Consider the following 11,946-nt stretch of genomic DNA (forward strand, 5'->3'; position numbering starts at 1 on the left):
GTTTCGGGAGGAAGATCCTCAAAAGAATTTTTGGTCCCGTATGTGTGGATGGACAAGGGTGAAGCTGCTACAATGTCGAGGCTCTTCGAGCTGTACGGCAAACTCACTGTTGTACAGCGGATTAAACTCGCCAGGCTCCGGGGGACTGGTAACGTCATGAAAATGACACCGGATGACCCATAAAGTCCTTTTAGATCGTCCACATGGTCAGAGGAGGCGTGGTAGACCCAAATTGAGATGGAGTGATGGTGTTGATGTGTCTGCCAGAAAGGCCGGGTTAAGGGATTGGCAGCCGAAGGCGCTCGACAGTGAGCGGTTTAGAGAATTCCTGCAGCAGGCCAAGACCGGAGTAGCGCCGGATAACCAATCAGCGTTATAAATAATCTGGCGACAGAATAAAAAAAAAAAAAACGTTAAAATTAAAGTTTGGCACTAATACAATTTTGCATTTCAGGCTCAGCATAAGTTTCCTCTAATTTTTCTAATTTGTTTGTAAGTTCGAAAAGGGATTCTGTGATGCATGTGATAGTGGTGCTGGAGTTATATATCCAATACTAAATTTAATTCGGGTCGTATTCTTACACAGGACTGGCTGTTCTGTTATGCGTAAAAGGTCTAGGAAAGTAATAACAAATTTTTTTTTTTATTAAATAAGAACGGCCAGGCCGTATTGCTTAGTAATAACAAATTACTAATGATAATTTTCTTAATAATAGTTTACTAATAATGCGAGTAATTTACTTACTTTAAAATTGATTTCTCAAGAAATGTCGTGCAATCTATCGATGCAAACAATAATATCATTTTAGTTGAAATCAAGTTGAATAGCGTCCAAACGGTCTAAACTATACAACACCAACCAACATCAAAATCAACTTACCTGTAAAATATGAGTTGCACACAGCAAACGTTAAAAGTAAAACTTTACAAAGCTACACATTGATGTACATAACAACGCCGAAAGCTTGCTGAAGAAAAATGACTGTGTCGACCGTAATTTCTTTCCAACCATTCATCATCAAAGCGGGTGGGATATTTCGGTATTTTGCAACGACGTTTCGTGAGCCAATGCCATCAGAATGCGCTGTCCTACATACAAACGTAGCAATGTTTCTGATTCGGTAGAAGGTCTTGCATACGCACCTTTCTAAGTTGCGCTTCAACGTTCAGAGTGTTACCGATGCAAATGATCGTTGAGTTTCGGAGAAAATCCACCAAAGCGAATGAAGTAGAAATCACGAAGTTTTCATTTTCTGTCATATTATTGATTTGTACTGTATACATGCTGGCGTCACGATTGTATCAAATTATGAATTTTCAGGGAACTGCTTATTTTGCCCTATACACATCTATTTTAAACTTGACTATCACGCAATAAGATTAGGACCCTTACGCAAATACATATCACCCTACTCAGTTAAACCTATGACCGTTAAAAAACGGTCCAACATCGTTTGGATCTTGGTAAGGTGCAGTCGAATGGTGGGAGACGAACAAAAAGCACGTCCTGCGGAGAGGACGCTCACTTGTCCGGCACTAGCTCTCGCGCTGATTGAAAACCGATGATGCGGTTATGCCTTTGGAATTGTTTTTTCTTCCGGAACTCCGAGTCGGTACCGTGGAACCAGTCCATCCATCCGTAGAGACCAAAGCACTGGTTGAATCTGTGAAGGTGGGGTCGTGAATAGCGTGATCAGTACCAATGGTCAAGTACGATCGGTGCGGAGATGCTTACTTGAGGTGATGGTAATCGTGCGATTCCGGACTAGAAAGGAACGGCAGATGGTATCCGCAGTGGTCCAGCACGGTATCCACCATAACGAACGCAAACCAGATGGCGGTGGTCGAAACGTGACACTTCATTACGGCAGGGCCGGCAAACACGGGCAGAAGATCGCTGATGACGTACTCGAACGGATGCGCATACATGGCGGCCAGGGCCACCGGGGCGGTCCACTCGTGGTGCTTCTTGTGCACATACTTGTAGAAGAATCGCGAGTGTAGCAACCGGTGGCTGTAGTAGAACGTGATCTCCCACAGTGTGATACACACGGCAAAATCACGCACGATCGTAAAAGCTGACGGCAGTGCCCTCGGCGGTGGCACACCGTTACGGCTGAGATTGAACGCAATGTAAGCCGTCGGGATACCGACCACGGTTTGGTTGAAGAGCAGCGTTTTCACTAGCTGCACAGCCACGGCCACAATGGTGGAAAAGAATAAAAGAACAATACAACACATTTTGATTAGCAGTCGTACTAACTCACTATTGGCACTTCTATACCTTCTTGAACTTCTCCCAGTCCAATGGCTCGTTCATGCCAGGCTGGTTTTTGTACTTGCGCATAAACTTGGGCCACTCTGTCAGATCCATCAACACAAACAGTCCACCAAGTATCCAGTAGATGGCGTTAGTGTAGAATGTCAGCACCCACACGTATAGCGTCTCCTGGTCGTCTCCTGAAGCGAACAATAAACCAACACCGAAATGATTGCCACCGTTCGAATCTGCACCTTTCTACGAAACACTTCACGCACTGCACCCGATCACTGGTGGTAACTGAATACACCTTTGGGGCCATCATTTGCACACTGTAACTTACCGATCGTGTCAAGCAATGCGTCCCATTTTTCCACAAACCATTCACGGGTTTCATTGCCATAACCCAGGGCCAACGGAGCAGGTTCGTAGAACTCCATCCTAGGTGGGTTTCGGTTGCGCACTGAGTCGTTAGGCCGGGCTGTCGACGGACAGCCGTATCAAGAGACGAATGTGCCGGCTGTATGACAAATGTGTTAACTTGCTTTGCTTAAATCCTGTTCACAAAAAAAACACCAAATCGCCGCTCACAGTGTTGTGCGCTCCGTGGTTCAACGAGAACTGCAAACGATTCTGGTGAAATGGTGAATATCTATTGAGGTACGGTGCGAAAAAGCACACGGCACGTGTTTATCCCGTTTCCACCTCTTTCACGGGGGCCAAATTCTACCACCGTACCGGCGTACCGGACGTCGAAGCACAATTATCGAAGTGGGAGAATAATGAAGTTCACACCTCAAGATCGCTTGCAAATAGTGTGGTGCTTGGGTAATGAGGTAATTGAACAATGACGAATGGGCACGAACTTCGTCCCATCCAGCGCGGCGTCCGAGGCATTGCGAGTCGGTGTAGTGAGCGATTGCGCTAGGTACGGTCGCTATAGTTCACAGTGTGTGCGAGAATTGCGCATCATCAACACGCGCTACGAGCAGCACGCGGAATCAGATGAAGCTCCAAGGGGTAGTGTGTAAGGATCGGTGGACGCTGTTTGTTAGGACGCTTGTGTTGATCTGCTCTTGCTCGACGACCGAACAATGGTCGGTGCGATGGTTACCGGCATGTTTGCGGTTGTATCACGCGTTGCTCGCCCATGATAGTCGCCGAACGCAATAAGCTTAAAATTTGCTACAACAACTTTCGGAGGTTTATTGGTGTGAAAGTTGGACATGGCCCATTAAGTTGAGGGGTTCGTTTTAGCGTGAGCGGGTTTAGGGCTAGGAAGTAGTTTTTGGTAGGTTTTGTTTTGTGAGCGAAGTACACGAGCTGGTGAAATATTTACGCATCGCATTGTCGAGTAGATATTGTACAGGTGCAAATTTTCCACCATTAGGTCATCTCTCTGGCTGCTGAGAGTATTGGTGAAACATCATACAGTTGGGGTTTACTCTTTGTGTTGTTAGTTAGCAAGTCAGCTAATGGAAATGGTGGCATTTTGAATTTTAACCTTTCTATCTTTCGCCGGACAGGTTTACGCTTGTTGTGATGTAATTTCGATTAGCACAGGACGTTTGTTGTGTTGTGCTCGTGTTGCTGTGCGTGGCACCATTGAATTTGGCCGCAAATTTAATGGAAAGTGATTGATGGATGTCGGGTTTATAATGCAGGTGTGCGGTACTACTACTGAAGCAGTAAGGAGAGAAGTTAATTACGATAGCTAATGTATCTATTGTTTCTTCCAGCAGTGCTGTGTCGAATTCACAATTCGTTCTATTGGTCTCTCAAATCAATCGAATACCAGACACATGTCCTTGATATTTAACTAAGCTTCTTACTTCTCAGGTTGATAAAGATGACACGTTACATAGGTGTAACAAGAATGATTAAGAGCTGCGTTAATGTGTGCAGCCCGCAAAGATCGTCTACATACCCACAAGATGCAAAGTATGGACTACATTTGTTCACTTTCGCTTTCTTGTTTCCAACCAGCATTTGAAACAGGTTTTATATTGGGCGAGAGCTAAAAATAGTTCAGTTTGCTGGAGTAATATTGAAGGAATAAGAAGAAGAACTTTTCAAGGTCAAACATTTTCAATATATACAATCTTCATGCTATAGCAGGTTAAACGAACAGCACTGGTGCCATTTAAACAAGTTATTCTACAATTTTATGTGGTTATCTACCATGGGAAAAAATGATTTTATGTCTATTGTTTAGAAAATCCTCAGTAAGACATTTGTCGACAAAGGTACTTGATTCGCATGCGGAACGATTGTAAATCATTTTATGGATCCTATTGTATTGTACAGAACATGAGTTCATGTCTTGGTTATGGTTGATTATTTACGGCATGGTTTTCAGTCGTTAGAATACTCCTTTCTTGGAACCTTGCACAAGGACTGTCATTGTTATCTATAGAGCCGTGCGATCGTAAAAACTAAGTCCTTACTGAAGAATTGCGTTCAGAACAAAACTTAAAGGTTCAGAACAGGTTCTGGCAATCGTATTACCGCATAATGTGGCTAACCATTTTTAAGCCGGTTTGCTTTTTTGTGGTATTCCCATCGTTCAAAACCGCTATTAGAAGGCATCTTCAAATTGCAAGAGAATAAAAGACTTCAATGCCTGGGAGGTAAGCAAAAGAGACGAACCCGCACCGTACTTACATGTGACTGTTTCGCTCCTAGTGTATCCCTTTCTCTTTCCAATTCTTCTCCCTCTCCCTATCTTAACCTGTTTCTCCGTACAGATTCGATGAGCATCAATAGTTTTTATAGCGATCTATGAAAATAAATGTCAGTACGCATTCAAGTAGACATTGACCCAGCCCCACAGCAACGCACTGTAGCTATGATGAGACTGCGACATTCAACGACGACACTGACAGTGACGTATTGTTTGTTTCGGCGTGCGGTAAACCGGTTTCCAAATTTTTGAGTGCGAACAGTTACTTACAATTACAAGGAGTAACAAACATTGAAGAAAAAAAAGCAACAATACATACACAATATTGTAACGTTGTTCGGCGAAGTTGTTGAAATAAACAGACATAGGGCAAAATCGTTAACAACACCTACGATGGCTAAAAATGTAAGTTATTGGATGCGATGCATGGTTCGGTGCGCGTTGAGGCCGAACGTCGAATGGCTGGTTTTTTTTGCAATATAATCGCCAAAAAGTCGTGCCATGCGTATTAACGGTCAACTACATCGTTTACTTTAAGCGCGAAATCATTCAGCTACACCTAGGTCAGGCGGGCGTGCAGATGGCTAGCGCTTGCTGGGAACTGTACTGTCTGGAGCATGGTATCTATCCCGACGGGATGTTTTGTGACTGCTCTATTTACGAGGACTGCAGTGCGTTCTTTAGCTGTGATCGGTCGGGACAGTGCGTGCCCCGTGTGCTGCTGCTCGATCTGGAACCGTCAGTCGTAGATGAAATCCGGCTCGGCACGTACCGGGAGCTGTTTCATCCCAACTCTCTGCTGACGGGTTGTGAAGATGCCGCAAGCAACTTTGGTCGCGGACATTATCGTTTGGGCCAGACGATGATAGAGCCGGCGATGGATCGGATTCGAAAACTGTGCGAACACTGCTCGTCGCTGCAGGGTTTTATGATGTTTCACAGTGTTGGTGGTGGGACGGGTGCGGGTTTGGGCACGCTGCTGCTCGAACGGCTCGGCGAAGAATTCGGCAAAACGTCCCGCATGGAGTTTGATATCTTTCCCTCGCCGAAGGTTTCACCGGTCATTGTGGAACCGTACAATGCGATACTCGCGTCGCATGTCGCCATGGAGCACAGCGATTGCACGTTCGTGCTAGACAACGAGGCGCTGTATGACGTGTGCGATCGGAACCTGAACGTTCGCGAACCGACCTACACTAATCTGAACCGCTTGGTTGCGCAGGCCGTATCATGCATTACCGCATCGTTACGATTTTCCGGCGCGATCAATGTCGACCTGCTCGAGTTCCAGACCAACTTGGTCCCGTTCCCGAGGATACATTATCCTTTGGTGACGTACGCTCCGCTCGTTCCGGGCAGTACGGCACGGCACGAGCAACCGACCACGGCACAGCTAACGTACGAGTGTTTTGAACCCTCGAACCAGCTCGTAAAATGCGATCCTCGTACGGGCCGGTATATGTCCTGCTGTTTGCTGTACCGCGGCAACATTGCACCGATCGAAATCAACCGCGCATTGCAGGAGATGCGCTCGAACCGCACGGTCCGGTTCGTTGATTGGTGCCCGACCGGGTTTAAGATCGGCATAAACTTTCAGGCACCGATCGCTGTGCCGGGTGCGGATCTGGCTCGTTCCGACCTGGCATGCTGTATGCTGTCGAACAATACCGCCATCAAATCGGCCTGGACGAGGGTCGCCGAAAAGTACCAGCGCATGTACGATCGAAAAGCATTTTTCTATCATTATCTCAATGAAGGTATGGGGTTGGGGTTGAGAGGAGGGAAACTTTAAATTGCAAATGAAATTAAACTCACTTTTTTTCCAACACTAGGCCTTGAAGAGCAAGACCTAGCCGATGCGATCGAAAACATAAGGACGCTTATAAAAGATTATGAGGAAATTGAAAAATAGCCACATATCGTTAGCGACACGAATGCATATTTGAGCAGCTATTACGCACGTGAAGAACCCTTTATAGCTGGCTGCACCTTGCCATGGCTCTATTAAACTTCCGGCGGTATCGACCATGGTGCGTTGCATGGTGTTTGCTTTGCTAGTCGCAGTGACCTTACCGGTCGTGCCGACGGTACGCGCCATCTGTACGGCTTCGATATCTGCCGACAGCGTTGGTTCCTGTGCGTTCAACCCGCTGCTGCTGCTTGTCGAACGCTCCGGTTGGGTTCTGTCGGGACAGAACTGTGGTGAAACAGTTGGCTCGGAAGCATTCGAGGTGCCACCGCTTATATACTTTGACTACACTGAACCAGATCATCTATATACCGTGGTGTTTGTGGAAGAAACTGTACATCGCCATCCTACCAATAATGATTCCACGGAAAGATCGTTCTATTTGCAGTGGCTCGTCGTAAATATTCCCGTGAGTAGCGCGTTGCTTACTTCCAACGAAAGGTGATAAAAGTACATTTGCGTCACTGCTGACGAAAAAGAAAAAAAAAACAAGTAGTTCCGGCATTGCGGTTTTGAACTTAACCAGCCAACATTTGAAGGGTTTTTTTTCCTTTCCCTCTCCCATTCTCATCCCATCTTGAACGACCGTGACACAAATTTGCGCAAATCAAACAGCGATCAAACGCGTTGCGGCAAATTGTTAGCTTTAAAGTATCGAAAATCACATTTTACTCAAAAAGGGCTTTTACCGATGGGAAACCAAACAGTACAATGATGCCGCAAGAATCACCATCCTTAATGAGCTGCCGAAAGATGGTCTCAGTTTGCTACTGTTTATCGGTGCCCGATCGGTACCCGGACACCCAGCTGCCGATGTCATTGTCCGTTGACCACACGTAAGCACCGGCAATGTGTTAAGTGCATCGCACCGAAAACATCATTAAAACTGGAAACTGGCCAGCGTCTGCTTGTGTAACGATTGTTGCCGCCCGTCCGGCCTGTTGACAGAGGGCATTATGCTGCGCCGCTATTGTCCCGCGTTGACAGTAAACATTTGCCGTAGCATTTAGTTATCAACCTTATGGTAGTTCGGGTATTGTGTTGGTGTTTTGTTTTTACGCATACATGCCTGATTACGGCACGGGTATGAATGGCTTTATTCGGGGGAACCGTATTTATGCAGGTTGGTATATACTATGCAACGTTGGATTGGTTTCTTTTTATCGTGCAAAAACCCACAAAGAAAGCAACAAAGCAAACACACCAAGCTGAAGCAACAATGCTTGATGATGAGCCAAACATACAAGGTGAAGAAATAGATATTCCACGCGAGCGAATAGATTATTCATAAGATGTGCGTAGTTTTGTTTGATCACGCTAATGGTTTTTCGTTAGTTGGTAGTGCTAATTAGCTGCCGTTATGCAATGGTAATGCATGTGGTTTTCCTAATTGCACTTACAATCCATAAGGTTTAGCTAAAGTAATGTAATGTATTTTTTTGTTAAACTGAAACTCTTCCGCATGCTCACCTGCTTACGCATCAGAAAGATTAGTTAGAAATAACAGGTTGACAAGTTATTTTTATGGCGTTATCACGACAATGATCGCGTCATCGCCGCAAATGGATGTGCGGCGCAAATTGTTAACAATCAAGAGGCCACACTGTCCAAACAATGGCGTATACCGCACGAGAACAAATAGTGACTAAAAAAAAGAACATCATTCATCTTGCAGCCGTAAGCTTGCTGACCGAAAAACAGTCAATGCAAAACGGTCAAGATTTGTTTCCCCTTTTCTTGCTTGATGCCAACCTCATTTTCACCGATGGAAACGTTCACTTTGAGCGAAAGTGTATTGATGCTAGCGATGGTTTGCAAGAATTGTCGGTGAATTGACTTCGGAATGACCTTCAACTTGAACACATCGACGGCCAAACATGTTGGTGGCCGCACACAGTTTCGATCGATAGAAAATTTTAAAAGCAAGCATGAGATCAAATCAAGCGAACCCCTCAACGCTGCTTTGCTTCGGTAGAAGGAATCAAGTGGATGCGAACGGAAAGGAAAACAAAAATCATTACACACAGCTTCACAGCAAAGCGGGTCGGGTAATTATAGCACTCGATCATACACTGTTGTTACGATCTATGTATGCGGTGTGCGTAAGGCCAGCTGGGAACGGAATTTGACGTTTTCAGTTCAGTTCATGTGGTACACGTTTCGATTTAGGGTTCCAGCATGAAGGAGGGCCAAAAAAATCGCACATCAAACGTTGAAACCATCGTTCGACCTGTCGTTGAATCCGACACCGACGTTGACGTTCGTTCAGCCTGTGGCAGTGTTGTTTTATGAGGATGGGACGGTTCGATCGTTCAAGGAACTTATTATTTTCAAAGCATTTGTTTTCTGTTCAACCACTTCAGTCGGCCACTTGGCAGCGTGCGATTGTCGTCATTTGCTGGCGTCAGTGAGCCGGTGGCCTCACCTTTACCCGTGTCAACTTCCGGTCGAACGCGGTGGGACTGCTTCCGTGACACTTTGGCACGGTATTTTGTTTCGACGGCGCACCGATACTACGCTAAGGTGGAGTCGATAGTGAGCTTTTCCCCGTGCACAAAAACATACCGTTGAGACTCGACAAATGTAAATATTTGCTATCGGTGGAATCGAATGGAGGTGACTTTATCGCTCAATAAGGGAGAACGACTTTTAGTTGATTGATTAATTGTTATGCAGTGTGAAACACAAATTAATTTTTATGCGTAAAATATCTAAATTTACTAGGTTCTAAGTTTCAGAATGAAAAAAAAGGGAATTCAAAACATTTTTGAAAAACATCTCGCATCAACTGACTTAGAGAAGATGTACAGTACAAAGTTCGCAATGCACCGCCATTAATGGAGAAATGATGAAAAAGTTATTGAAAAATCATAAACATTTCTCAAATTATAGGTTACGTTCTTTTATCAGTGTAACAAAACTGAGCTTGCGACACCTACCGGTTTTCATTTAAAAAATGTTAAAAATCTGAAAATGCAGAATATCATGTAAAAGCTTCCGCGATATTATTCAATCGGAACTAAATTAAAAAAAAAATTATAGTACTAAACAGCACAGTAAATATCGGATGACTTTAGTTTTATTGATGTAATATCGTTTACTACGTAGCCGAATTTTCAACTCTTTTCAGCCGGTCGAAATAAAATTTGATAAAATAAACAAAACAGGGAAAATGCCTAGGAATCTCCTGAAAAATCGAGAATTTTTACAATTGAACCATGTTATTTTAATTGTAAAATGAATTATTCAATAGTTGTATCTTTTTTTTTTCGGTCTTTTCGTATGACACTTTTTTCGGTCTTTTCGCATGACAAATAATAGTATTACGTATATGAATTGATGTGTTCGACAACAAATTCTTCTACAACAAATTTGTTCTAATTGGGATTTCACATGAAATTGTCGTCCATATATTCCAATTCAGAAAAAAAAATCAAATTCAGGAATTCAAATTACGTTGAAAACAAATTGATAAAATTGCTGTAGCTCATGGAGGAAGTGAAGTAAATTAATTGTTAAAATCAGAAAAGTAAAATTTAAACGATGCGAAGTTCGAGATAAATTTAAATAGTTACGTACGTCTTATTTTATTGTTTTATAATTTTGCTTACGATATATCTTAGTTACAATGTTTATATATATATTATATATATATATACATATATACAATATATATATATACAATGTATAAAAGGTAAAACAAATATATCTTGGAAGCTAAGATAAATAAAAACCAAAACATGTGTTTCATATAAGCAGCTTGCGTGTCATGCACTGTGCTTGTACTAAAAGATATTCGCCTAGATGTATGCAATGGTGATGTTATTTTGAAAGACACGATTTGCATACATTCATGATGATCGTGCTACGCAGAGGATTGCGCATAACTTCAAGTCCTAGTACACAAGAATGATAAGGAAACCAATAGGACACAGTTGTTGTTGGCCATATGTTACCATATCATCTCATACACAGAGATGGTTTCTGTACTCCGCCTTCCAAACAAGAGGAATAATTTGTTTGCTTTTAAATATGTTATGATAGTTTTAAGTGCATAAATTAGAGTGGTTGAAATGTAATTGTCCTTTTTTTGTTTCAGGAATCTTCCCTTGCAAATGGCATGAAGTACATGGATGGCGACACAATTGTGGGTAAGCTAACGCGCCATCCTGCTTGATTCCCTTGATTACACTTGATTCCCTTCCTAACAAACTTTCCATACTTTGATCTTTTCTGCGACGAGCACGACAAGAAAGTGACTACATTGTAGCCATTCTTCGATTGATTCGAGACGTCTGCAGTACTTTGCTAATGCGTGGACTTGTTTCCTTTTGCGCCAATGCAGATTATCTATCGCCTATGCCACGATCTGCCGATGATGATGGCGATGTTGATGGGCAACCGACACGCTACGGATTCTATCTGTACGAACAGGTTTACGGTACGATTTATCCACCGACACCGAGCACCAGGGAGTACTTCAATTTGGATGGCTGGATCAGCACAATCTTTCCGGAGGCAGCCCTCTGCGGTCCGGTTGCATCGATTGGATTCGGAGTTTAGTAGGCAGCGTCAACGATTCGTAGTGGCCGTCGGCAGTCCGGATAAATTGTCCGTCCTATCGAATGCAAATATCTTTCCTTCAAGCTGGTTGTATTTGGGGTCCTGCACAGAAGTAAGAATGGTGCGGATTGTGTTCGGTTTCTCGTGGCCCAGGTTTTGGGTGGTTTTTATTTACTACCACAGCAGAAAGAAATGGTAACACAAGATAGTGGTTTCAACCTGAAGTAAATATAATATCTCGCTAGGCACAATTTATACGATCATCTGGTGCATAATTTAGCTTCAAGTAGTGCAGCGCTTACGTGCGACCAAGCAACAGTCATATACACGTGTTCGTTGTTGCACCGCGGACGATGCTAGCAGTAAATAAACGAACAGATTTCCTTTTTCCAGCTGTGCGAATTTCTCCAAAGTACCCCAAAAAACTTCACTCCCGATCGACAAACTGAAGATGATAGTTGACCATTTTTG

The 11,946-nt window shown here is 43.6% G+C and overlaps 3 protein-coding genes across 3 annotated transcripts; 2 read left to right on the forward strand and 1 right to left on the reverse strand.

The window, feature by feature from the left end:
• Positions 1–1,522: 1,522 nt before the first annotated feature.
• On the reverse strand, positions 1,523–7,368 carry LOC128709879 (fatty acid hydroxylase domain-containing protein 2-like). The gene is made up of 5 exons (XM_053804914.1): positions 7,311–7,368; positions 2,604–2,639; positions 2,285–2,460; positions 1,736–2,187; positions 1,523–1,664 (listed from the first exon to the last, which is right to left on the reverse strand). The coding sequence occupies exons 1-5, from the start codon at positions 7,366–7,368 to the stop codon at positions 1,523–1,525; spliced, it is 864 nt and encodes a 287-aa protein (XP_053660889.1).
• Positions 5,337–6,855, forward strand: LOC128709877 (tubulin alpha chain-like). Its single transcript, XM_053804913.1, has 3 exons — positions 5,337–5,348; positions 5,482–6,700; positions 6,776–6,855. Exons 1-3 carry the CDS (start codon positions 5,337–5,339, stop codon positions 6,853–6,855), a joined length of 1,311 nt encoding a protein of 436 aa, XP_053660888.1.
• Positions 6,971–11,475, forward strand: LOC128709880 (uncharacterized). The gene is made up of 3 exons (XM_053804915.1): positions 6,971–7,321; positions 11,012–11,063; positions 11,258–11,475. Exons 1-3 carry the CDS (start codon positions 6,971–6,973, stop codon positions 11,473–11,475), a joined length of 621 nt encoding a protein of 206 aa, XP_053660890.1.
• The last annotated feature ends 471 nt before the right edge of the window (positions 11,476–11,946 follow it).

Source organism: Anopheles marshallii, chromosome 2 (genome assembly GCF_943734725.1).
Source record: "Anopheles marshallii chromosome 2, idAnoMarsDA_429_01, whole genome shotgun sequence".
NCBI classification, from domain to species: Eukaryota; Metazoa; Arthropoda; class Insecta; order Diptera; family Culicidae; genus Anopheles; species Anopheles marshallii.